The following is a 25117-nucleotide window of genomic DNA, read 5'->3' as shown; positions in this document are numbered from 1 at the left end:
ATCACAGCAAAAACAAACGCTCGTCGCGCAGCTTGGTGGTGACGTCATATGCCCCGCCCCTCCAGCGACGTCACGACGTTCGGTCAGCATGGGCGTGGGCTCCGCGAGTCACGTGACGCGGGCCTTTGTTGATGCGAGAGCGGAACCCGTCCGGACCTCCGAGCGACCCTCCTGGCTGGCCGGCTCCGCATCGTCGTCGCTGCGCCTGGGCCTCCCGCAGCAGCTCCTCGGACGCGGACGGAGACGCGGCGGCTCGGCTGCTGGGGATGTGAGAGCGCTGCTGGGGGCGGAGGTGTGCGAGTGGGGGGTCGGCCTGCTCGCCTTTGTTACCGCGGGACTCGCCGGCACCATGAGGCCGGGCGGCCTGTGACGGGAGCCCGCCTGAACCCGCTGCGAGACTCGCCCTGAAGACGCCCCCGCGCCATGGCTCCGATGGTTCCGATGGTTCCGATGGCGCCGCGGCTCTCCGGCCTCCTCCTCCTGCTGCTGCTGCTGCTGCTGCCGCGCGCCGCCCGGACCTCCGTCAGCCCCGGCTGCGGCCCCGGCAGGAGCGACTGTCCAGGTGAGACCCGGAGCCTCGGGAGATTCAGGTCAGACGCCAGGTGTTCGGACGAGCATGATGAAGAGCCAAATCAGAAGCAAGGAGTCGTCATGACAACAAGATGCTGACGTCAAGCACGGCACCTGTGCAGAGCGCCACCTGCTGAACTGTGCGTGTGCGTGTGTGTGTGGGGGGGTCCAATTCTGGGAGTGAGCACCGTGCGGCCCGCTCCCACAAGGTGCAGCCCCAGTCAGGTCCCGCTCCGCCGCAGAGGGTCCTGGTCCAGGGGAGCCGTGTGACCAGGGGGAGGTCACAGCTAATGACAGAGCGGCTCCACATCTGCTCCGGTTCAGAGAGGGGGGGGGAGGGCGGAGCCACGGCTCTGTAATTAGCCGCTCCGCTGAGCCGATCAGAGGTTTGTGTTGCAGACGCGTCGGAGAAGAAGAGCGACCTGCGAGTGTGTGACGCCGGGACCTGCCGCTTCGGAGGAACCTGCCGCGACAACGGCGCCGACATCAAGTGTGTGTGTCAGTTCCACGTGAGTGTTGGGCCCCGACAGTGCTGCCGCCGCTGCCTCGGGCCCCGGGCTGACTGTGTGTGTGTGTGTGTCAGTGTCAGAAGAAGTACCTGCCGGTGTGTGGCTCCAATGGCGACACGTACCAGAACGAGTGCTACCTCCGTCGAGCGGCCTGCAAGAAGCAGAGGGCCATCAGCATCATGTCGGAGGGGCCCTGTTACCATGGTAACGCACGCAGGCACGCACGCACATAGTTGGTGGAGCTGCTTCATTTTGGTCTTCTGTCGACAGATGGAGGGTCAGCATCTGGAGACGGAGGTAAAGAGCCTGTGATGAAGATGATGATGGTTAAGATGAAGGTGATGATGATGATGATGGTCACCTCCACAGACGACGAAGGCTCTGGTCGAGGGAAAAAAGCCTCCAAATGTGGAAACTGCAAGTTTGGAGCCGAGTGTGATGAAGATTCCGAGGACTTGCTGTGAGGACACACACACACACACACACACGCCCACACACACACACGCGGTGTTGACTGTGTGTCTGTGCGCAGCTGCATGTGCAACATCGTTTGTAACGGACACAATGACAACCCGGTGTGTGGCGTCGACGGCGTGACCTACGACACGCCGTGTCACGTGAGGGAGGCGTCGTGTCTCAAGCAGCTGAAGATCGACATCAAGCACGTGGGCCGTTGTCAAGGTAACGCACACAGACGGAGGGGCGGCCAGAGTCTAACGTGTGGCTGCGTTGACAGACAAGAGGAAGGACGACGGCGGGAAGAAGCCGGCGGTGCACGGTGAGATTTCAGCTCTTGTCGCCTGAAGCCTGTGCAGCAGCCAATCACAGTCCAGCGTTTCTTCCAGCCGTCTCCAAGTCTGGTGAGGGGCTGGGCCCGGAGGCAAGCCCCGCCCCCTGCCCCGCCGACTACAGCCAGTTCTGCGAGCACGGCCAGTGTGAGATGGTGCGGAAGCTGCCCACCTGCAGGTGAGGTCCGCGGCGCCGCGCCTCAGGTGGGCCTCGGCTTCTGACCCGCCGGCTCTGTGTGTGTGTGTGTGTGGGCAGGTGTGTGGCGGGCTACGGCGGCTCTCAGTGTGACCAGCTGCTGGACTTCAACATCCTCTACGTGGTCCCCAGTGGGCAGAAGCTGCACTACGTTCTCATCGCCGCCATCATCGGCGCCGTGCAGGTCGCCATCATCGTGGCCGTGGTCATGTGCTTCACCAGGTGAGTGAGCAGAGGCTCGGCCCCGCCCACTCCCCCCCACGGCCAGGGGGAGAGATGAGGCGAGCCCAAAGTGGGCGGAGCCAACATACGCCTGCATGCGAGCCCACTTGCACGGGCGGCGTGGGATGCGGTGGCCCCTGCAGGTCGCTGACGCGTGACACGAGAACTAGTCGTCCTGGGTCCTCACAAGGATTCGAGCCACAGGGGGGGCAGCATGGCCAGCTTCCAGAACAGCAGCTGGCTGGGTTGGCTGCGAGGGGGCGGGGCTAACCTGCCGACTCTCTCGCCCGCAGGAGGTGCAGCAGAGCCAAGCGCGGCCGGCGGCAGAAGCACCTGGGTCACTTCCCGCCCGGAACCTCGTCCAGAATCATGTAGCCGCTGGACACCAGGAGAGTCCGGAGCGTGGCGGCGGCCGTGGGGCTGGTGTGGCGAGCCCAGCCAAGATGGCGGGCGGAGCAGCAGATTGGACTGAACTCTTTTTCACCACTGGGTTTGCGCCATCTACTCCAGCCTGAAGTTACCATTCCAAACCAGCAGGGGCAGCGTGAGGTGTGGGAGGACCTGGAGCAAACCGACTGAACTTGCTAAACAGTAGAGTAGCGACGTGCTAACCAAGTGTTGACGGATCATGTTTTTTTATCTTTGTTTGTACGAGCCAAAGCCAAATGCTGTTTTTTCACTCTCGGGACGATGTCACTCCGGAACTGGATTCCAGCGTTACTGTGTGTTCATTTCATGTTTTTCTAAGCGCGGCAGTGGCGGCGTACGTGTCAGTGTCGTGGTGAAACGTGTTAGCGGGCCGCAGGGTCACGTGACCCTGGCGGCGTCCGGTAGTCGTGGCATGAAGACGTGTTTGTTAGTCTGTTAGTTTCTTCCAAATAAACTTGTCTCCTTGACTGAGGCTGGCGCTCCTCCAGGTGAGTGATGGGCGGGGCCTGCTGACCCGAGGTGACCCTGCGCTGACTGACACAGACGCACCTGTGGGGGAATTCCCTCTACCCGCTTTATTTCTGGCGGGGGCTGTTCCTCCTCTGTTGCAATGATGCGTTCGCCCTGGAATGCTGGGGGTGGGGGGGTTTCCACGGGCTACTTTTACTCTGCAATGTCACTTCCTGTTCATTGGCTGTCCGTGTCACATGACCCCCCTGCCTGACTCCACCCCCACGGTCAGCAGCTGAGTCCAGTTTTAGCCAGCGACTCTTCTGGTGTTGGGACCTGCTGCTGCAGTGAAGGCGGCAGGATGGCGGAGCGAGCGGGCGGTGAGGAGGCGGGCGGCATCATGGCGCTGCTGGAGCGCGTGGCGGGTCTAATGGACGGCGTGCAGGTCACGCAACAGCGCATGGAGGAGCGGCAGCTGGAGCTGGAGAGCGCGGTGAGGAGCATCCAGGCCGAGGTGGTCAAGCTGAGCGGCGAGCACGCCAACACGGGCGCCGCCGTCGGCCACCTCCTGGACAAGAGCCGCAAGATCAGCCGCCACATCAAGGACGTGCGGGTGCGAGTGGAGAACCAGAACCTGCGGGTGAAGAAGGTGGAGGCCACGCAGGGCCAGCTGCTGGCCAGGAACAAGTTCCGCGTGGTCATCTACCAGGTGAGGCCCCGTTGGACGTGACCTCTGACCTGCGGCCACCGTTCCTCGTGGTTCTTCCCCTGAACTCTGGATCAGTTGAGTGAGCCGGTCAGTAACCGGAGCTCCGGGGAAGGGATGGGGAGGGGGGGGTTCAGCAGCTGCGAGTTATTTTTATCCAGGGCTCAGATGGTGACAGCGCTTCCTCCGGTGGCCAGAAGGTGGCGCTTGCAGGCCCCCTCATGTGTGTTTCTGTGGCCGCCAGGGAGACCAGGAGGTGAAGGCCTCCACCCCCGGAGCGGAGCCTGCAGGGGGCGCCGCGGGCAGCGTGGAGGCGGAGCAACTGCAGCCGCCGCCCGAGTCGGACGAGGAGTACATGGTGGTGGAGGAGGCGGAGTCGTCGGCCGCCGCCCGCATGAAGAGGTCCGGTCTGAGCCGCATGGAGAGCCTCAAGGCCACGTTCTCCAGGGAGAACCTGGGAAGCAAAGTCAACCAGCTGGGCGAACGCATCGTCCCCGCCGAGCGCCGCCAGAAGATCCGGCAGTCGGGCGAGCGGCTGAAGGAGAGCATCAGCGGCGTTCCCGCCAAACTCAGCCTGAAGAAGGAGCGGGCTGTGGCGGAGGGCCAGGAGGGCGCCGCCGCCCCCGTGCCCCCGCCCAAGGGCCGGCGGGCCGCCCAGCAGGGGGCGGAGTCGGAGGTGCAGGTGTACGACATGAAGCAGCTGTCGTGAAGACACGGACTTGTGAGAGGTCAGCTGACCGTACGACGTAGGTGACGTCGTCACACTGATGGACAATTGTTTGTTTACGTCTAAGAGTTTCGCGTTGGTCTGCGCGGGCGGATGGCGCTGCCGTCTGTCGGAACTGCAGCAATTTAGCGCAATTAAAGCCTCAAACCCCGTCTCATTTCCGGGTTTCCAACCTCCGCAGCACCAGACCGCCGGGTCACACGCTCCCGGGTCAGAGCCGGGAGCCACGGTTCAGACAGACGGGGAGAGAGAGAGAGAGAGAGACGCTGGTCAGGACAGACTTTATCAACAACTCAGAGAGACTCAGACACAAACCAGTGTGGTGGGGAGGGGGGTGTTGGGGGCGGGGCTAGGCCACAGCTGGGAGGAAGTACTGCAGGGACACGTCGTCATGCAGCAGCACGATGTGAACCACCCTCTGGTGGACAATGTCTGCAGACAGGAGAGAGAGAGAGAGTCAGAGAGCAAGAGGAGGAGAAGAAGAGAAGAAGTGGGGGGGGGGGAGAGGGAGGAAGAGAAGGAGGAGGAGGAGGAGAGGGAAGAGAAGAAGGATGAGGAGAGGGAGGAAGAGAAGAAGAAGGAGGAGGAGAGGGAAGAGAAGAAGGATGAGGAGAGGGAGGAAGAGAAGAAGGAGGAGGAGAGGGAGGAAGAGAAGGAGGAGGAGGAGAAGAAGGAGGAGGAGAAGAATGAGGAGGAGAGGGGAGAGAAGAAGGATGAGGAGACGGAGGAAGAGAAGAAGAAGGAGGAGGAGGAGGAGAGGGAAGAGAAGAAGGATGAGGAGAGGGAGGAAGAGAAGAAGAAGGAGGAGGAGAGGGAAGAGAAGAAGGATGAGGAGAGGGAGGAAGAGAAGAAGGAGGAGGAGAGGGAGGAAGAGAAGAAGAAGGAGGAGGAGGAGGAGAGGGAGGAAGAGAAGAAGAAGGAGGAGAGGGAGGAAGAGAAGAAGAAGGAGGAGGAGGAGAGGGAGGAAGAGAAGAAGGAGGAGGAGGAGAAGAAGGAGGAGGAGAAGAATGAGGAGGAGAGGGGAGAGAAGAAGGATGGGGAGACGGAGGAAGAGAAGAAGAAGGAGGAGGAGGAGGAGAGGGAGGAAGAGAAGAAGGAGAGGGAGGAAGAGAAGAAGGAGGAGGAGAAGAAGGATGAGGAGAGGGAAGAGAAGAAGGATGAGGAGAGGGAGGAAGAGAAGAAGAAGGAGGAGGAGGAGAGGGAGGAAGAGAAGAAGAAGGAGGAGGAGGAGAGGGAGGAAGAGAAGAAGGATGAGGAGAGGGAGGAAGAGAAGAAGGGGGAGGAGGAGGAGAGGGAGGAAGAGAAGAAGAAGGAGGAGGAGGAGAGGGAGGAAGAGAAGAAGGAGGAGGAGGAGGAGAGGGAGGAAGAGAAGAAGGATGAGGAGAGGGAGGAAGAGAAGAAGGGGGAGGAGGAGGAGAGGGAGGAAGAGAAGAAGAAGGAGGAGGAGGAGAGGGAGGAAGAGAAGAAGAAGGAGGAGCAGCGGGGGGACTCACTGCACAGGGCTCGGCTGGGATTGACCTGCTGGCCCATCAGCAGCGGCTGCAGCTTCCTCACGTCCACCTGGGCCTGGACCATGGCTCCCGCCTCCCTCTGCTGACAAGCACCGCCACCTGCTGGCAGAGCACCTGATGACATCATGCTCTCTGACAGACCCGCAATGAGGTGGGCGCCGCCCCCACAGAAGCCAGGACGTGGTGGCGTGACGGGTCAGAGGTCGCGGGCGCTCACACTCCTCTGAGGACGGAGCTCACAGCACCCACGGCCCAAGTGTGTGGAGGTGACCTTGGTGAGGCGCTGCAGAGCGCGGTCCTCGCTGGCTCCAACCGCTCCTGGTGTGATGCCCCCAGCAGGGGGCAGCACTCACCCCAGTCAGGGTTGCCCAGATCCTTGAAGTGGGTGGTGACTGAAACCAGGTCCGTCTCAATCTTGAGGTTCATCTGGCCGTTCATGTTGGCCTCCATCACCTGGGACACACACACACACACACACACACACACACACACACACACACACACACACACACACACACACACACACACACACACACACACACACACACACACACACACACACACACACACACACACACGTGAGTGTCGGCACCGGCGCCAGCTGCTGAGCTCCAGCCGCTACCAGGAAGTTGGAGAGGTTCTTCATGCGGTCCACCACGCTCTTCATGGTCTTGAGCGGCGGCATGTAGACGCTCACCTGCGGGACACAAGCAGAGAGTGAGTGGGCCGCGCTGCCGCTCCGGAGCCACCCACTCACGTCGAAGTCCGGCACACACGGCTCCCGGAACTCGTGCCACAGCCGGCGGGGGATGACGTCCACGGGCACGTCGTAGGTGACGGGCCGGCTGCCGCCCGTCAGGGTGGGCTGTGGGCGGAGACGGGTGACGTGAGCGTAGAGGTCATGTAAGCACAGGGGTCACGAGGCACGGCGGCTGACCAGCTCGGCGGCGACGGTCAGGCAGGGGCAGTGTTTCCGCGTCAGCTTGACTTTCACCGCGGTGGCGCTCTGCAGCGCGCGCAGAGGCCGGGATAGGAGCTCCGGCGCCACCTGCAGGCAGATCTCGTTCTCCTCCGAGGACACGCCCTCCATCTGGTACTCGTCGAAGAAGTTGGCCTGCAGCAGGAGCCCGGTCAGCTGGGGGGCGCCTGGGTCACGTGACCCGCCCTCACCTGAGCCAGCTCGCACCACATGCCCACGCCGCCATTGGCCACGTTCCCCGCCAGAACGAAGTAGAGGTGTCGGGGCGTGAGTCGCAGGACGCAGGTCTTGGTCAGTTTGGAGATGGTGGTGACCACACCTGCACGAGACCCGAGACACCGTGAGAACCGAGCTGATGACGGCGCCAGGCGCAGACGCCAGCGGCCGGTGAGGCAACGAGAGGACAGGGCGCAGAGAAACAGGACCCGGTCCGGGCGACGCTCACGTGACCCGGAGCCGCGTTCCCTCCTGACGGCCTGTGAGCTCGACGGTTCCACGCACGGTGGCGAACTCACGTGTGAAGTGGTTGAGACACGCGACGTCCACGATCTTCCCGCGGAACTTCATCTCCTCCAGTCCGGACGGAACAAGACGCTCGAGCGTCGCTTCCCGGGCTTCAAGCGTTGCCGGTCCGTCCGGCCCGGAGGTCCGCCGGAACACCAGCGAGACAAAGGTTCCGCCCCCGCTGCCTGCGACTCCGCCAGCGAGTCAGGAGTCGCACAGCCTGTTGAGCGCGAACACAGCGTCCCGCCTGAAGACCTCAGACACACGAACACGGTCGATACACGACCCAAGAGAATTGGACCTCCGTCGCCGCCAGGTGGCCACTGTCGGAACTACAGTTTTTTTTTCCTTTTTCGAGGACGCGTTCGGGTGCGCGCACACGCGTCTCCGTGAACGAGGCCGGAGAACAAAGGACGAAGTCTTCGGCGCAAGTCGCGCGCGCGACTTTTCGTTTCTCCCGCGAGAGTGACGGACAAGCACGTTCCTGCGGAGGACTTCACCACACGAGCGCGCGCGAGTGGAGGTTCCTGAGGGCGAACTCCTCTTCATCATCAGCTGCTCTTCCTCTTCCTCACCGACTCCCCGGCGTTTAACCTTAGTAAGTAGTCTCTCTCCTCCTGTACTCTGCAGCGCGTGCTCCGACCACTGCGACAGTGCGACACCTGAGACAGCAGGGGGCGCTGTTTGCGGGTCTCAGTACTGAGAGAGCGAGTACTCGCTGAAGAGTCACAGTACTGACTGAAGTGTCTCAGTACTGAGAGAGCGAGTACTCACAGAAGTGTCTCAGTACTCGCTGAAGCGGCGCAGTACGTAGTTGTGGTAACGCTACCGGCAGCATGGTGGCGTCACATCTGGACGAGGGCTCGGCCAAACGTCAGATGTTGCCGTGGTGACGGGGAGGAGCCCAGATACCGTCGCGTAGCTGTGTGCTTGTGACGTCTCTGTCGGAGCCGCGCCCGGCGCTCTGGCGCCCCCCGCGGGGCCGAGCGTTCGAGCGTGGGCTCGGGGGAGCAGCCCAGCAGCTGCAGCGTCTCCGCCCCCCCCTCCCGCTCATGACCCGCCGTCCTCCTCTTGCAGGATTCCCACACTTGGATTTCAGCATCTGCTCGGGACGCTCCACGGCTGGGATCCTTCCCGAGGAGCGGCAGGACGTGTCCCTGGTGCCGCTCCAGTCGCGACTTGTGGAAGCCTCCAGGACCATCAGCAGACGAGGCCAGAGCTTCTCCTCCTCCTCCCTGTCCAGGCGCCGGAGCATGTCCCCGGCGCAGCTGCGGCTCAGGAGCTCCCGGAGGGTCAGAGGGAAGATGTGGGGTCCGTCGGCGGTCGCTGAGCGGGTCACGCGGCCACATTAGTGGTGCTGGAATGCAGCCTGGGGGGGCCCCAGCATGGAGGGCCCGCTGCTCAGCTCTCCTGCGCTGGCTGAGCCTCCGGCTCTGCTCCCGCCGGGGGACCCTGCTCTTCCTGCTGCTCTGGCTGGGCTCCTGGCTGCTGCTCAACGGGCTGGTTCTGGTGCGTCGGAACATTCTGTCAGACTTTTGCACCGATGACGGGAGCAAGAAGATCCTGGAGCAGCTGGTGAGTCAGCGGCCGCCACTCTCTCACTCGCTACATTACTTACTTGCTCACTCACACAAAGCACAGAACCTCCCTTCCGTCCTGGTTCTGGTCTGAAGCTGAGAGGAGTCTCACACGGTGACCAGGCCCTTCTTCAGACCCAGACCAGGTGAACCTCGAGTGGCCCCGGGAGCGGGAGCGTCTCCGTCTCTAGGCTGGGACACGGGTTACCATGGAGACCACAGGGCTCCTGGGAAGGTCCCCACGGAGACTCCTCCCCACCGCCCAGGATCTGGGCTGGTCAGGGGTCCCGGGACTGGTTCTCAGCGCATGAGCTGGTGGAGGCCCTGCAGGCGCTCGACGGGCCGCGGCAGACACGCGCGGACACGCCGCGTCTTGATTGCTGGCAGGGAGGAAGCACAAACATGGAGTGAGGAACATTCTTCCTCCCTCCAGTGGGACAGCAGCATCAGCTCTGCCTCCGAGTGTGTTCCTGTTGTGGGAGCACGTATGTGGGTAGGTGCTCACGAGACCGACCGGGTCCCAGTCTGGCTCAGGGGGCGAGGTCCCCACAAGGACAGTGCGTGCGTGTGAAGGGCTCTTATTGAGCCCACTCTCGGGATGAGCCTTGACCTCTGAGCGGGTCGGGTCCTGAAGGCCGGCTGTGTTTCAGTGCGCAGACTTTGGGGCGGGCTCTGTGTCGGGCGACATGTGTCTGGACCTCTGCGTGCGGCGCCAGGTCCACTACCAGCAGTGCCTATACTACCAGAGCGGGAAGAAGGTGATGGCGGCTCGCTGGCGAGGTCGTCCCGTCGTCCTCAAGTCCAAGCTGGAGAACTTCTCCTCCTACCAGCCGCTGGCACTGCTGGACTACCAGGTGCGGGACGCTGCCTCTGGGAGGCTCGGCCCACGCGCCAACAGCTCTTCCCCCTCTCTCTCGGCAGGACGCCGCAGAAGACCTGTCGCCGGTGGAAGTCATGTTCTATGCCACTCTGGAGGTAGCAACCCTGGCACCTGCCCCCTGGTTGGTGGTGCCACTCAGGCCGTGCTTCTCCCGCAGGTGCGGAACTCCCTGGGTCTCGGCGCCAGCCTGGAGAACCCTGGGAACCTCAGCTCGCTGGCCCAACTGTGGGGGGCGGAGCCAAGCAACAGGGAGAGGATGTACTCGAGGGCGGAGCTGGCGTCGCTGTGGTCCCTGCTGCAGCAGGAGGAGTACACCTTCCTCAGGTGAGCGCCGTCAGGCTGCGCGGCAGCGCCGCAGCTGTGACCCTCAGCCTCTGCTCCAGAGTCCTTCAGGACCTGAGCGTCCACGTGCCCCGGGTGCTGGGCTCCTGCGGCCACTTCTACGCCGTGGAGTTCCTCTCGGCCGGACGCGCCTGGGACCAGAACCTCTTCTCTCTGGAGGAGTCGGGCGTGTCGGGGCAGCAGGGCAGGTGGCGCATCGCCCTGAGCTTCCTCCACATGGTGTCGCACTTTGACCTGGACTTTGCCCATAAGCTTCACCTGTGTGACGTTAAACCCGAGAACTTCGCCGTCCGGAGCGATCTGACGGTGCGTGTCCCTCATGCCAAGGGTTTTAGACTCACCAGGTGATGGAGGTGGAGCAGCTGAGGAGGAGGATGAAGAAGAGCTGAGGAGGAGGAAGAGATGAGGAGGAGGATGAAGAATAGCTGAGGAGGAGGAGGAAGAGATGAGGAGGAGGAGGAGATGAGGAGGAGGATGAAGAAGAGCTGAGGAGGAGGACGAGGAGGAGGACGAGGAGGAAGAGCTGAGGAGGAGGAGGAAGAGATGAGGAGGAGGATGAAGAAGAGCTGAGGAGGAGGAAGAGATGAGGAGGAGGATGAAGAAGAGCTGAGGAGGAGGACGAGGAGGAGGACGAGGAGGAAGAGATGAGGAGGAGGAAGAGCTGAGGAGGAGGAGGATGAAGAAGAGCTGAGGAGGAGGATGAAGAAGAGCTGAGGAGGAGGATGAAGAAGAGCTGAGGAGGAGGAGGAGGAGGAAGAGCTGAGGAGGAGAAGAGGGAGGAGGATGAAGAAGAGCTGAGGAGGAGGAGGAGGAAGAGATGAGGAGGAGGATGAAGAAGAGCTGAGGAGGAGGAAGAGATGAGGAGGAGGAGGAAGAGATGAGGAGGAGGATGAAGAAGAGCTGAGGAGGAGGAAGAGATGAGGAGGAGGAGGAAGAGATGAGGAGGAGGATGAAGAAGAGCTGAGGAGGAGGAGGAGGAGGAAGAGCTGAGGAGGATGAAGAAGAGTTGAGGAGGAGGAAGAAGAGCTGAGGAAGAAGAACTGAGGAGCAAGAGGAGGAGCTGAGGAGGAGCTGAGGTGAAGGAGGAAGAGCTGAGGCGCCTCACTCTTGCTGCGCGTCCAGGATCAGTGTGCTCTCCTGCCCCCTGCAGGTGGTAGCCATCGACGTGGACATGGCCTTCTTTGAGCCAAAGATGTCCGACATCCTGGAGCAGAACTGCAGCACTGACGACGACTGCAATTTCTTCGACTGCTCGTCCCGCTGCGACGCAACCACGGGCCACTGCAGCGCCAGGCGCCGGAACTCCAACCTGCAGGCAAACTCTTGTTTGTGTGTGTGCGTGACGCGGGGCCGAGGCCGGAGCCTCCCACTCACCCTCCTCCGCCTCCCTCAGGTCGTCTGCGAGAAGATCTTCCGACCGTGGTTCTCTCCGACGCTGCTGGGAGCCAAGGCAGGACTCCCCCTGCAGGTCACTCACGCACAACACACGCGCACCAGCACAGAGCGGCACTGACGGGTCTGGCCTGCAGGTGGAGCTGCAGAGAGCTGTGCAGGAATGTGCCAAGACTGAGGGAGGAGCAGCAGGAGACGTCCACCAGCGCCTCCTGCACGTCCTCACTGGACTCCTGAAAGAGGGAGGGGCGTCTGAGGAAGGGGGGCGGGGCCTCGGGTGAGAGTGGGCTTGGCTCACAGAGACACACGCGCGGAGTGAGGACAGCCATTAAAGGTTGTTTCGACCCCGAGCTGAGCCGCGTCTTCAGTCCCACACACTCGCAGGCGCCTGGCTCGGTTCCCGCAGGAACAAAGGCGTCTTTGAGAGAGGGACCAGCCTCCAGCAGCCGGAGGCTCAGGACGGAAGCAGAGCCCAGCCCAGTTCTCCTGCTGGGCTCTGCTTCCGTCCGGATCTGGACCATGGAAAGCTCGGCGCCACTTGGTTCTGAACAACTTTTATTTTCTACCATCCGAACGAGGGAACGCAGCTGCAGCGGAACGTGAGGAAGCACTGCCACGGTCTCGTGCCCGGCAGCTGGTCAGCGGCGCCGAGCCGGACGCCACACCTGGACCTCGGCTCCAATCCCGGCATCCTCTCCACATCCACCTGGTCTCTGTCGGATCTCTGAGCCCAGCTGAGACGGAGACCGAGACGCTGATGTCCCAGCACATACATGGATCCCCCAAGGGCCCCGGGCCCGCTCACCTGACTCGGAGCGCCGCCCCCCTGGGCAGCTCCTCCCACCGTGCCAGGCACCAGAGGTGTGTCCCTCCTGCAGACACACGCAGGTCACCACAGCGTCACTGGAGGTTCTCTGGGGTTCAGCCTGACCTGCCGGGGGGGGGATACGGGTCACGGCGTCTCCTGCTGGACCTCATGGCTGAGGAGCCAGGCTTCTCCACCACGCTGGGCTGGGAGGAGCCGGGTGTGAGGGCAGGGGCCCAGAGGAAGGAAGGTCTGCCAGCAGCAGGTGGAGGACACGGCCGCTTGCTTCTGAAGATCGGCGCCAACCTGGAGCCAGAGGGAGCCGCGGGAGGAGGAGGAGGAGGACGAAGAGGGAGGTGAAGAGGAGGAGGAGGGGGATGAAGAGGGGGAATGGAGGAAGACAGAGGGAGGAGGGCAGAAGGTGAAGTTGAGGGACCGGAAGAGGAGGTGGGGCCGTCTTCATCTTCATGGCACCATGCTTGCAAACCGACAGGGGGTGTGGCCATGTGGTGTGGGCGGGGCCTCTGACTCAGCTGAGAGGAGAAAACACATGGCTAACCTAAACCAGGATTCTGGACCAGACTGGAAGCCTGTTATTTAGAAGTTTCACGAGTACCCTCCAAGACTGGTCCCCACAGGAGCATCAATACATGAACACACACACACACACACACACACTCAGAGGAGGCCTGACCAGCGTGGGCCCCAGGCTCAGCGTGGGCCCCGGGGTCAGCCGGGCGCCGAGTCCCTCGCAGACGGCAGAGAGGAAGGAGAGCAGCGCCCCCTGCTGGCCGGCGGGGAGCAGCAGCGGCGGGCGCAGGCGAATGCAGCTGAGCGGGTACCTGCACCTGGCTGAGGAAGCGTGCCGACACTTTGGCGTGACCTTTGACCTTGGCCAGCGGGGAAGGATACGTGAAGAGTCTGTGGCCCAGAGGCAGGAAGCGCACGCTGCAGTAGACCAGCTCCGAGTCCGAGAGCTCAGGCAGCCGGTAGCCGTACTAGAGTGGTCACATGGCTCAGGCCAGGCGGTCATAATGTGAGGGCAGTGTGTCAGTACCAAGCGGCTCCAGTGGTGCTGCAGCTCCCTATAGGACTGGAAGGGTCCGTGGGTGGGCAGCTGCCGGCTGACGCTCACCACCTGGCCCCGCTTCATGCTGAGCACAGGCACACAGACAACACTGACCTCTAGCGGCCGCCGTTTGGCATCATGTCGCATCACTGCCAACAGAGGCCGAGAGTGTCCGCCGCAAGTTCGGGGACTGGAACCGGATGTTAGAAACACGCGTGCGCAAGCTCTACAAATTGTGTTTACTGGTTATATGGCGTAAGGTTGTGGGGTTTTCTTTGAATAGTTAGTCAAAAGAATCTATAACAGTAAAACCTGGAAAAGTTTCTTTTTTTACGCGCATGTGTCAGTAGGATCTGGTCCGTCTGCCTGATGATGATGGTGCTGGAGCAGGAAGTTACCGACTGACCGGCACACATGCAATTATGTGAATTGATTATTTGTTAATATTAAAATAATCTATATTTGTCATTGTAATCTGGAGATTGTCCATTTCTATCTGCTATTAAATTTTTTAATCCAGTGTTATTGAGTCATCCATCATTTCAAACCCCTCCGGCACATTAGACCTGAGCTGCGCATGGCCTCCGATACAATAGGGAGTGTGTGGGAAACATTTGTCTCGTATTGATTTAACAGGAGCAGGAGGGAGCTCATCTGCCCCTGAACCAGGTTTATGTCGACCGTGGTGCGGCGCTTCAGTCCGTCGATGTCGTTGGATTAAAAAAAAACAAAAAACTAGATCATATAAAAGATACAATTTCTTCATCTAGACTCTAGAAGTAAAGTTCATCGCCTGCGCGCAATATAACCACGGACGCATGCGCTTACCGGTAAAGGTCAGTTGGTAAAACATGCACAACTTCCGGTTCCAGCGCCAGAACTTCCGCCGTGTCACTGCCAGATGCGGTCCGCCGGAAGTTCCGGGTCTGGAACCGGATGTTAGTAACACGCACGCGCAGGGTCTACGAATTGTGTTTACTGGTTATATTGCGTAAAGTGGTGGGTTTTTTTAAATAGTTGTTAAAATAGTGTATATTTAACATTAAAATCTGGAAATGATACATTTTAGGCGCATGTGCAAGTACGCAGTATTCACTGTGTACGCGTCCAAGTTTTGAGCGTAATGACGTCACCACGTCGTCACAGTCAAACGTTCTTGTTGCAGCAGGTTCAGTTCTACTTGTGTCCGTCAAGTTTCACCTGCTTCAAATGATGAAGAGATTTTCTCTGAAACGGAATCATTGACTGCAGCCTGTCAAAGCGCCAGAGGAAAGACATACGCCGTTCATCATGCAGTTTTGCATTGAAAGCTCTGATAATTGCACGGTTTTAACTCGCGAAATTTGTCCTTTTCAAAATACAAATGACGGTGTTCGTATTTCAAATGCCTTGTTTTAATGTTCAGTATCATTATTGTAATTCACTGTGCACTTGATACTTTTTTTAAACTTTTGTTTTATTTGTATTTACTTAGTTTTCAGTGTCCGACTTCAATGAAAATAGTTCAACCCTGCTTATGAATTGAATGTATACACTTCAATATACTGATGTACTCTATAATTGGTCTGATAGATGGATGGTGTAAAGTCATGAACATTTTCAAGGCTTCTCCACTGACTGAGGGACTGATGAAGGATGTCAAATCTAAAGCTGAATCTCATCATGGCTTTGACCAGACGGCAGCTTGTTCTATACGGGATCCCACCCACAATAGCTCCGGTGAGTGGTGTTGTCCGAGGAAGAAAAGAGGTCCATGAGCAGCGTGGAAGAGGAAACCATGGAGGTTTGAGGGCGAGCAGAGACAGGCTTGTTTCTGGATCCACCATGTTCCATGGCTCTGGGTGAGAATCTCTCAACATATCAATGCTCCAGTCCAAGTGTGACTGCGTATGATTGTTATTGGTGTGAGGCACATCACCTTGTCTGTTGATGCTGGACCATGGAGGGAGAAAACAGCAAGTGAATTGGATGCGAGTCACTGAGTGGCATGGCCATATAAAGGACTTTTAACACCTTCATTGTGTTCATTTATGTGTATTTACATGTCAATGTTCTGTTTTTCAGAGCTGTCCTCAACAATCGTCCACAAACCACTGTGGCGTTCTGATGATCATGGTGAATGCTGTCTTTCTTTTCATCCTCCTCTAATATCTACATCCTCTTTGCCAGTGTGCACTGTGCATTTGCACCGGCCGCTCATTGGACCTTCGCGAGGCAAATGTTTGTCTCATCAGAAAGTGATATTCTGTCCTTTTCATGAATATGATTGTGATGTTTTTAGAATGATGGTGTGTGCAGCTCATGGAGAGGTTGAAGGCTATGCTTTCATTTGCACCAGAAAACTACATTGCTCATCACAATATCGATAATAATTATTCTCTCTCTAACTCTCTCTCTCTCTCCCTCTCTCTCTCTCTCTCTATATATATATATATATATATATATATATAATTTTTTTTCCCTTTGGAAAAGGCGTGGCCAGTGCTTTGCCTGCTGGACACCAGAGGCTGTCGACCGGAGGGTGGACTTGAGCCTCTTCTTCGGCTGCCTCGCAGAAAGATCAGCAGCAAGACACTTTGGGTCATTGAGTCATGGCAAAAATCTGGCTTCATCAACAGTGTCATTCCAATTGATGGTATTTGACTGGCTCACAGGATCAGGCCAGAACTGGACAGGATCTCCACCTGGCTGTGCAGTGGATACATGAAAATCCAGGCATAACATTAGTGGAGAACTGAAGAGACCCACTTTCCATGCCATGTCTAACAATGAGCAGAAAGAGGCAGTGAGACGTCTGCTGGAGGCCAATGACAGTGGCGATAACCATGATGTCATCAGTGCCAGGCATCCTGTCATGTTTGTGGTGAACTGCATGGAGGATATGCGAGTGTTGTGGCGTGAATGTTGGGATCAGAGAGGCTTGAAGGTGAATGTGTTCAAGCCGATAGTAAGTAGGTGCATGTTGTCTGTTTCATCTGTTGAATTCTGTTCAGTCCAAATGTTTGGTGGCTGTAGATGAAGTTTTGTAAATAAATGTTTTTTGCTCCTAATGAGAGTTGTGATACTTGGGAAAACTTATTGATTTAAGTGACTGTTTCTGCTGTAATAAGATGAGTAAGTACAGAGCCATTGTCAACTCTTCAAGAAGCAGCAGGTCGTTGAGACAATACCATTAGCCGAGCTGGTAAAGAGACAATCTGCTGTGGGACGGTTTTCAGGAACATGTTTAACACTGGTCGTATTGCAAGGCTACTCTTCAAAGATCAGAAGGAAAGGAGTCATAGTAACACACAACATAAACAGACTCCAGCGCTGCACCAAGTTAGACATGAGCCTTGTTCAGCTCAAGTATATAAGAGGGACAGAAGCCTCCTCATCAATCTAAGTGAAATAAATGTTGGGAGAAATGTTTCCTCTACACTATGCAATGTATTAGAGGCAATTACTTCTATATTAAATCTGTAATATCAGATAAAAACGTTTTTTATTTTTTATTTATTTAAATGTTAAATATAGACTATTTTAACAATGATTAAAAATATATTTGCGCGATATAACCGTGTGAGCATACGCCAATCAGTAAACACAATTCGTAGACCCTGCGCATGCGTGTTACTAACATCCGGTTCCAGACCTGGAACTTCCGGCGGACCGCATCTGGCAGGCGGACCGCATGTCACTGCCCTATTTGCTTCTTCATCCCGTTTTGCTTCCAAGGCTCAGTTTTATGACGACATTTCCTGTCCGCATGCGCACATTGGAATTTCAAGACGTAAATTCCTGTCCACATGCGCACATGGGTGCAGCTGCTTGACACATAAATGAGAATCAAATGAGCAACGTCATTACGCCACGCCTCACTACACGCTGGTATTTCATCAAGAGATTCAGAATTTGAATTACTAAAGTACTACGCCGACGCATTAACTGTATTTTAACCTTATTTTATATATATCACTACATTTGACTTGTATTCAACAATTTGGATATTTTAACAAGATTTCAGATCAAATAATTGGATCTTTCTGTGCAATTTGCACGCAGTTTTCTATCTTGCCTACGAGGTCTCAGTGGTTCATTTGGTTTATTGCAACCAAATAAACAACAGGACAAACGTCTTCTTCATTGAATCACAACTTTTCTGAGGATTACATTTTATTAACAAAACATGAAAACACACCAACATTATTTATAAATGACTAAACTTATTTTATATACAAAACATCGTAGGCAAGATAGAAAACTGCGTGCAAATTGCACAGAAAGATCCAATTATTTCATCTGAAATCTTGTTAAAATATCCGAATTGTTGAATACAGGTCAAATGTAGTGATATATATAAAATAAGGTTAAAATACAGTTAATGCGTGGGCGTAGTACTTTAGTAATTCAAATTCTGCTTCTCTTGATGAAATACCAGCGTGTAGTGAGGCGTGGCGCAATGACGTTGCTAATTTGATTCTAATTTATGTGTCAAGCAGCTGCACCCATGTGTGCATGTGGACGGGAAATGACGTCATAAAACTGAGCCCTGGAAGCAAAACGGAATGAAGAAGCAAATAGGGCAGCGACAGACAGAGAGCTCTGTTTCTGAGGCTCATACCTGGGCAGCACGTGGCACCACAGCGCCCCCCCGTGGCTGACTGGCTGAAGAACAGAGCAGGGATCCTTCCAGAATTCTCTCAGCATCTGGGGGGATGGAACCAACTCCTCCAGCTGCACCACACACACACACACACAGGTGGAGACAGAAGTCCTTCAAAGTAGTTCAGGTCCTGTCACGCGGCGCAGCTGCAGCGGCAGCAGTGGTGGTGATGGTGGTTACGACTCACTGTGGTTGGCTGAAGTCTGACAGTGTGAGCTTCAACACTCAAACCCAGCTGACCAGCGCTGAAGCTCCACTCCATACCTGACACACACACACACACAGGTGAGGAGCGCGTGACGACCGAGTGACGCCTGGAACTCACTGACAGCCTCCAGGGGGCGCCGCTCGGCCAGGAAGTCCTCAGCTACACACACACACACACACAGGAGGTGAGGTGAGTGAAGGCCACGCCCAGGACTGAGCTGGGTCCACAGCTACTCACCCTGAACAAGGAGACAGCCCACCTTGTTCCAGGCGGGAGACAGTCTGGTGACCAGGGTGAAGGACAGGCAGGACTGGAGGAGAGGCGGGGAGACGCTGCGAGCCCGGCCCAGCTACACACACACACACGCTCGCTCGCTCAGGTCAGGCCCAGCAGGGTGCGGTGCAGCTCACCTGCACGCCTCTCCTCCCAGCAAAGCCTTCCAGGAGTCCCACCTGAAGAAAGGGCACCTGCACATGCAGCAGAGGTCTGAGGAGCTCAGCCCTGGAGGACTGGACGGATCCTACCGTCATGACCGCAACCACCTCCGTGAAGGAGTCCAGGGCAGGCGACACCAGGATCTCCGGGAAGCCTGCGACCATCTCCCTGTGGCGGGACACAGCAGCGTGAGCTCATCGCCGGGCCCCGCCACCGGGCGCCTCACCTGCAGGTCGTGAGCTGCAGGGTCCGAGGCTCCGGGTGGTCCGGCAGCGAGGCGGTGACGCAGCACAGCTGCGAGGCTTCAGGAAGCGCCAGAGCCAGGAGCACCCTCATCCTGACAACACACACAACACAAGTCCACCATGCTCACCTCGTCGCAGGACGCTGATCTTGTGAGGACTGTTTGGCTGCTCCTCCAAAGGTGGTGATGGCCAAACCTTCAAACCATCCGGGTCCCAGTCTGGTCCAGGGCCCTGGCTCAGGTGAGCCATGTGTTCAGGGGCAGAGGCCGGGAGAGGTCCCCTCAAGGACAGAGAGCGAGAGAGACAGACGTGTTCTGCTCATGTGAGCGCCACCTGCTGCTCCGGCAGATGGATCCACTTCCTGTTGGAGGCCATTAGCACAGCGGGCCTCTCCACATGAGGGTGACCTCTCCTCCGCCCTGGTCTCACACCTTCACGATGTGACTCATCGACCGGAGGACCACGGTGGAGCTGGGAGATGACTGACATGCAAGACAGGGCAAGGGCTCCACCCCAGTGCCACCAGCGCTCCACAGCCGGGTCCACAACCACCGAGTGGGAGCCGGGCGCGCACTGCGTCATGACCTGATGCTCCTCAACTGCCAGACATGGCGAGAGCAACAGGAGCTGCAAACCTCCACCCAGGTTCTCCCCCTCGTGGACCTCACACGGCCACGCCCCCCGGCGCCAGGGTTCTGGTGACGTGGCTTCCGTCACAAGAGACAGGCAGCACAGCGCCACCTGGAGGCTATAGGTGTGAGAGGAAGACATCTTGACTGGCTCGCTCACCTTGTCCTCCGCCCTCCGCAGCCAAACCAGCTCAACCTTCCGCGCAGCTGAAGCAAAACGGCTGTGTTTTGCAAACAAGCACAAGAAACTTCAAGAGTTTCCTCGGCGCCGCTGAGGCGACAGTGGTGTCGAGAGGAGACGAGGCCTCACTCTGCTGCTCTTGGTCCCACGGCTGCCATCAACATTCCTGCTGCTGCAAACTGAGAAGAACATCCAGCTGAATTCGCTGATTTACAGACGTATTGCTTCATGTTTGTTTCGACTACAATTCCGTCAGCGTTTCCAGAGATATCGCACCCGCAGAGTGAGATCTCTGCAGCAACAGACGATCTTTGTCGTGGACTGTACCACAAATCCCGCCATCGGAGAGAGTTCGATTTTTAAGTTAAATGGTGGAATCGTAGCCTCCGTGAAGACATGACGACGTGCGGGTGACGTCACAACCAGCGTTTGGTTCCACGTCACCTGACGAGCGTTGCCTCCGTGTCCAGTCAGGGGTGTGGGCTCCCGGGTCGCGGTGGTCTCGCCCTGGACGCAACCGCCCACGCTGACCACTGGAGGGCGCTGCTCGAGTGCGGTTTGGCCGCAGCAGCGCTGCCACACGACGGAGGCTGAAGCTGAGGATGAGGATGCTGCTGACCGGGGCAGCGCTTCACCTCTGTTGACGTCACATGGAGTCATGAGAGCGCGGGGCCACACACACACACACACACACACACACACACACACACACACACACACACTCAATCAAATGGAGACTTAACTTTGTGAGGACCGGCCCCGCCGTCCTGACTGAGCCCAGTGTCCTCACAAGGAGGCGTTTCCCAGAATTGGAGTGTGCGTGTGCGCGCGCGAGTGTGTTTAAGCATATCTATCCTATGGCCTTGTGAGGACCTTTGTGGGGATCTTTTGCTGGTCCTCGCAAGTTCAAACATCAGTTTGGAGGATGGACATTTCCAGTCTGGTCCAGGGTCCTGGTCCAGGGTCCTGGTCCAGGTGAGCCATGTGTTCAGGGAGAGAGGTCCTCACAAAAGATGGAGGGTTACACTTCTAAACAGGGCCATTGTAATGAGGCCTAGCTGATGCGAGTCGGGGTGTGTGCGTGCGTGTATCGATCTTCTTGTGAGGACATTCGGGCCGGTCCTCACAAGGTTCAGCGAGTTAACCCAGGGTTCCGGCCTGGTCCAGGTGAGCCACGTGTTGAGAGAGAGAGAGAGAGGCCGGGGAGAGCTCCCCGCTAGGACAGAGCGGACTTGACTGGACTCTTCCGTGGTCTCGAGTCTCGGGGTGACTGTGTTTTCGGAGTCCTCACTACGGCTGTGTCCGGAGAGAGAGGAAGCTCCTCCTCCTCCTCCTCCTCCTCCTCCTGCTGGAGCTTCACACCCGAGCAGGAGCGTGACAGTGACGGAGCAGAGCCCAGGAGGAGCAGGAGGAGGCGAGTGGATGGAGCTTCCTGGCGGGGACATTTCGCGGGACGCGCGGCCCTTTTTGAGCGAGTGAGCCGCGGGAGGAGTCGGGAGTACCCGGAGAAGATGGGGCCCGCCGGCCTCTCCCGCTGCTGGAGCCTCTGCTGCAGCCTCCACGTCGGTAAGACGCGCGCGTCCTCCTCCAGTTTCGGGGTCCAGTCGAGGCCGGGACCAGCCCGGGCGCCAGCACGCGCGTGACACCCTCCTCGGCAACTTTGCGGCATCTCTGGGCGTCACGTGACGGGCCGGCGAGGCTTCGGGTCCCGCGGGCCGCGTCACCGACCGAACCGTTGCATCGCGCGCGATTTCTCGCGCGGCCGTCTCCAACCCCGAATGTGACCACTGGACGTCACGTGACCGTCACAGGTGGACTACCTCGATGTCACGATCAGGAAACACACGCGCTCCCCACAGTTGCGTAAGGCCGAGGCGCGTGCGCGTGTGCGAGCGAGCTATTGTTCTGCTGCGCTCGTGGAATGTGGGGAAACACCGGCGGCCGGATCACGATCTGAGCCGCGGTTCGTTGGTGGATGGTTCGTTGTTGATTCATGTGTTTTCACACACACTTTTGCGTTTGTTTTGAAACTGCCCTATCGAGACAAACAACACAACACCGGACAACTCACCGGAGTCTTCCAGTGACGGAGCCGCTCGTCACATGGAACTGCGTGGGTGTGTCTGCAGGGGGCCGCGTGCGCGTGCACACGAGCACGGATGTCCTGTTTTTTTTTTTTTTTTTTTTTTTTGTTCATGAATTAATAATTCTCCTGAATCATTGATGAAGAGACTCCAACACTCGAGCGGAGACGGAGGCAGGAAAAAAGCCGCCGCCGTCCGTGCAGGTCCGCTGAAGAAACGAACGGAACCGTCGCGGTGGAGCTCGGAAAAAGCGTCTCACCTCGGAGAAAAGGCCCGGCGGGCTGATGCTCCTCGTCGGTTTCATTTTTCTCTCTTCGACAAATATTTGTTGCTTCGATGGAAACTGAGGGTGAAAGTCGTTCACGCATTCATTCATCAACTGACTGCAGAAAAGCCGTAGTGGTGACGTCATGGCGCCGGTGCGGCCCATTCACACACTCCTTTTAAATCTTGTTTCCGTTCGTTGACTGACATCAATCCGATCAAATAAATGCAGTTTAGCTTGGCAAAAATGGGCAGATCAATATTTGGCTGTTAGTGCCGAGTTTCCCAGCGGCTGGATTTTCACGCCAACGAAATAAGACGACGCACGAACCCCGCCCCCCAGATTCGTTCATTATTTATTCATCCATTCATCCATCTTCCGCTCGCGCCCAGCTGAACGGACCAGTTTTTGGCGACTTTTACGACGGTTGGGCTCCGGGCCACGTGAGCAGAAGCAGAACCCACGCGAGCGACACCTCCGCTGACGCGCGCGCTGCGGCCTCGCGCTCCTCGTCTAATTTGATGGTGAAATCTCGACGTAAGAAAGTGTGTGGCGCTGGTTTGGATGAGACCGGAAAACCTTGATCCGTTGAAGTTCCTTGAAAAATTGGGATTTCATCGCTTGCTTTGCAAATGTGGACTCGAATGGAGATTCACGCGAGCGCGGACTTCGACTTAACCGACAGGAGGACCCGCCGAGTGCGCGAGGTTCCTGCTGTGGTGTCGGTTATCATCCGTTCCGGCCTGCGGCAGGAGGAGGAGAGAGGGAGGAGGAGAGGAGGAGAGGGAGGAGAGAGGGAGGAGGAGAGAGGAGAGAGGGAGGAGGAGAGGGAGGAGAGGGAGGAGAGAGGGAGGAGGAGAGAGGAGAGAGGGAGGAGAGAGGGAGGAGGAGAGGAGGAGAGGGAGGAGGAGAGGAGGAGAGGGAGGAGAGAGGGAGGAGGAGAGAGGAGAGAGGGAGGAGGAGAGGGAGGAGAGGGAGGAGAGAGGGAGGAGGAGAGGGAAGAGAGAGAGAGAGAGGGAGAGAGAGGGAGGAGAGGGGAGGAGAGGGAGAGAGAGAGGAGAGGAGGAGAGAGGGAGGAGAGGAGGAGGAGGAAGAGAAGAGGAGGAGAGAGGAGGAGGAGGAGGAGAGGGAGGAGAGAGAGAGGAGGAGAGAGGAGAGAGGGAGGAGGAGGAGGAGAGAGGAGAGAGGGAGGAGGAGAGAGGGAGGAGGAGGAGGAGAGAGGGAGGAGAGGGAGGAGAGAGGGAGGAGGAGAGGGAAGAGAGAGAGAGAGAGGGAGAGAGAGAGAGGGAGGAGAGGAGAGGAGAGGGAGGAGAGGGAGAGAGAGAGGAGAGGAGGAGAGAGGGAGGAGAGGAGGAGGAGGAAGAGAAGAGGAGGAGAGAGGGAGGAGGAGAGGGAAGAGAGAGAGAGAGAGAGAGAGAGGGAGGAGGAGAGAGGGAGAGGGAGGAGAGAGGGAGGAGGAGGAGAGAGGAGAGAGAGGGAGGAGAGGGAGGAGGAGGAGAGAGGGAGGAGAGGAGAGGAGAGGGAGGAGAGGGAGAGAGAGAGGAGAGGAGGAGAGAGGGAGGAGAGGAGGAGAGAGGGAGGAGAGAGAGAGGGAGGAGAGAGGAGGAGGAGAGGGAGAAGTGGAGGAGGAACGAGAGCTCCCATGCGAGACCCCTGCTGACGGCGCCTCTCTCCTCAGTGGTCCTGCTCCTGCAGACGGCGCGGGCCGGCGCAGGCCAGTGCGACGCCGTCTTCAAAGGCTTCTCCGACTGTCTGCTGCAGCTGGGCGAGAACATGGCCTCCTACCCCCAGGACCTGGACGACCACCAGAACCTGCACCAGATCTGCACGTAGGTGGAGCAGCTGGGCCTGGGGCTCCTCCTGCACGCTCTCAGCCCGCCTCTCTTGCTGCCCCTGCAGGTACTGGGACGACTTCCACTCCTGTGCCAGCACGGCTCTGGCCGACTGCCAGGAGGGGGCGACAGACCTCTGGGAGAAGCTGAAGAAACAGTCGCGCAACCTGGAGTTCCGAGGAAGCTTGTTCGAACTGTGCGCCGGCAGGAATGGTGCCGGCGAGGCCACCGCCGCCGCCTCGACGCTCCTCGCCAGCCTTCTGACTTGGCTCTGGCTCTGAAGTCCAACACCAGTGGACCAATCACCCCCCGCCCCCATCGCCCGGACCCGGCGCGCCAGGGTCGCCTGCAGCAGGGGCCATGTTTCCGCTCTGACGTCGTCGTGTTACGTAGCCCATCGGATTCCTTTCAGTATGCCCCCCCCCCCCCCCCCCCGCCCCGCCCCGCCCCCGCAAAAGGTTGGGGTCGAAGGTCAGACAAACTTTGAACCCACAGCCTGTTGTTGGACTGAGCTGTTGGTGAGAGGAGCACGTCATGCTACATGCTAACACGCAGCAATAATCCCAGAAGTCAGGCGGCACAGTACTCCGCTGGCTTTGGCTCCGTGACATCAAGAGCTCCTCCCACCTTTTGTACGCCGTCACTTGTTACGAAGCATGTTTGCTAACTCGCTAGCTTCCAACTCAGAACATGACCTTTAGCACTTAGCAATACCGGCAGCGGCGACATGTCCGTCGGCTGCAGATTAGACGTCCGCTCCCTCCAACGTCTGGCGAGAAGGAAACGCGTTCACGTAGAGTGGCGGCGGCAGCAGCAATACGGAGACTGGACGCCAGCGTAGCTTGAAACAATAACCGCCGTGGCTGAAGAGCGACTCGACTGTTTAGCCCCGCCCCTCTTAGCCCCGCCCCCTTCCATACACAGGAACTCATCGTAG

The 25117-nt window shown here is 58.1% G+C and overlaps 6 protein-coding genes and 1 long non-coding RNA gene across 21 annotated transcripts in view; 5 read left to right on the top strand and 2 right to left on the bottom strand.

Moving 5' to 3' along the window:
* The first annotated feature begins 97 nt into the window (after positions 1 to 97).
* LOC128755506 (tomoregulin-1-like) lies at positions 98 to 3186 on the top strand. Its single transcript, XM_053859162.1, has 10 exons — positions 98 to 562; positions 970 to 1079; positions 1154 to 1283; positions 1350 to 1376; positions 1449 to 1539; positions 1612 to 1760; positions 1816 to 1857; positions 1925 to 2045; positions 2124 to 2285; positions 2579 to 3186. The coding sequence occupies exons 1-10, from the start codon at positions 424 to 426 to the stop codon at positions 2658 to 2660; spliced, it is 1053 nt and encodes a 350-aa protein (XP_053715137.1). The 5' UTR covers positions 98 to 423; the 3' UTR covers positions 2661 to 3186.
* hus1 (HUS1 checkpoint clamp component) lies at positions 1494 to 8095 on the bottom strand. Of its 3 annotated transcripts, none has more exons than XM_053859166.1 (8): positions 7603 to 8095; positions 7279 to 7406; positions 7046 to 7222; positions 6866 to 6973; positions 6731 to 6805; positions 6422 to 6561; positions 6091 to 6185; positions 1494 to 5029 (listed from the first exon to the last, which is right to left on the bottom strand). In XM_053859166.1, exons 1-8 carry the CDS (start codon positions 7652 to 7654, stop codon positions 4947 to 4949), a joined length of 858 nt encoding a protein of 285 aa, XP_053715141.1. In that variant the 5' UTR covers positions 7655 to 8095; the 3' UTR covers positions 1494 to 4946. The 3 variants fall into 3 exon arrangements, with proteins under 3 accessions (XP_053715141.1, XP_053715139.1, XP_053715140.1); XM_053859164.1 differs by having other exon boundaries at positions 6116 to 6207; positions 6462 to 6561; positions 7603 to 8060; XM_053859165.1 differs by having other exon boundaries at positions 6091 to 6207; positions 6462 to 6561; positions 7603 to 8050.
* LOC128755510 (caveolae-associated protein 4a-like) lies at positions 3314 to 4879 on the top strand. Its single transcript, XM_053859169.1, has 2 exons — positions 3314 to 3873; positions 4115 to 4879. The coding sequence occupies exons 1-2, from the start codon at positions 3526 to 3528 to the stop codon at positions 4577 to 4579; spliced, it is 813 nt and encodes a 270-aa protein (XP_053715144.1). The 5' UTR covers positions 3314 to 3525; the 3' UTR covers positions 4580 to 4879.
* dipk1c (divergent protein kinase domain 1C) lies at positions 7639 to 12909 on the top strand. 9 transcript variants are annotated; one of them, XM_053859143.1, is made up of 9 exons: positions 7639 to 8189; positions 8669 to 9166; positions 9819 to 10022; positions 10090 to 10143; positions 10206 to 10372; positions 10432 to 10696; positions 11541 to 11705; positions 11784 to 11858; positions 11920 to 12909. In XM_053859143.1, exons 2-9 carry the CDS (start codon positions 8954 to 8956, stop codon positions 12061 to 12063), a joined length of 1287 nt encoding a protein of 428 aa, XP_053715118.1. In that variant the 5' UTR covers positions 7639 to 8189; positions 8669 to 8953; the 3' UTR covers positions 12064 to 12909. The 9 variants fall into 9 exon arrangements, with proteins under 9 accessions (XP_053715118.1, XP_053715117.1, XP_053715116.1 ...); XM_053859142.1 differs by having other exon boundaries at positions 10420 to 10696; positions 11541 to 11858; XM_053859141.1 differs by having other exon boundaries at positions 9819 to 10372.
* Positions 11888 to 19851, bottom strand: LOC128755496 (uncharacterized protein C18orf63). Of its 5 annotated transcripts, XM_053859131.1 has the most exons (13): positions 19171 to 19851; positions 19034 to 19112; positions 18920 to 18976; positions 18747 to 18858; positions 18627 to 18668; positions 18489 to 18565; positions 18260 to 18372; positions 13645 to 13741; positions 13500 to 13585; positions 13282 to 13429; positions 12714 to 13120; positions 12588 to 12654; positions 11888 to 12516 (listed from the first exon to the last, which is right to left on the bottom strand). In XM_053859131.1, the coding sequence occupies exons 1-13, from the start codon at positions 19278 to 19280 to the stop codon at positions 12421 to 12423; spliced, it is 1491 nt and encodes a 496-aa protein (XP_053715106.1). In that variant the 5' UTR covers positions 19281 to 19851; the 3' UTR covers positions 11888 to 12420. The 5 variants fall into 5 exon arrangements, with proteins under 5 accessions (XP_053715106.1, XP_053715103.1, XP_053715104.1 ...); XM_053859128.1 differs by having other exon boundaries at positions 11888 to 12654; XM_053859129.1 differs by having other exon boundaries at positions 11888 to 12654; positions 18920 to 18961.
* LOC128755518 (uncharacterized) lies at positions 13007 to 16679 on the top strand. The gene is made up of 3 exons (XR_008414135.1): positions 13007 to 15497; positions 15721 to 15771; positions 16129 to 16679. It is a non-coding gene; the product is annotated as an uncharacterized LOC128755518 (long non-coding RNA).
* Positions 19852 to 21268: 1417 nt separating the features above from the next.
* The window catches only part of nrn1a (neuritin 1a), a 3992-nt gene continuing 143 nt past the window's right edge, over positions 21269 to 25117 (top strand). Inside the window, exons 1-3 of the mRNA XM_053859173.1 lie at positions 21269 to 21565; positions 24027 to 24177; positions 24248 to 25117. The exon at positions 24248 to 25117 is cut by the window's right edge and continues 143 nt beyond it. Coding sequence (XP_053715148.1) covers positions 21511 to 21565; positions 24027 to 24177; positions 24248 to 24461 — 420 coding nt within the window. The 5' untranslated portion in view covers positions 21269 to 21510 and the 3' untranslated portion in view covers positions 24462 to 25117. The remainder of the gene's footprint in view (positions 21566 to 24026; positions 24178 to 24247) is intronic.

The sequence above is a fragment of the Synchiropus splendidus genome, chromosome 3, assembly GCF_027744825.2.
Source record: "Synchiropus splendidus isolate RoL2022-P1 chromosome 3, RoL_Sspl_1.0, whole genome shotgun sequence".
NCBI classification, from domain to species: Eukaryota; Metazoa; Chordata; class Actinopteri; order Syngnathiformes; family Callionymidae; genus Synchiropus; species Synchiropus splendidus.
The sequence above is the reverse complement of the archived record's forward strand: the minus strand, read 5'-3'. Positions and strand labels throughout refer to the sequence as shown.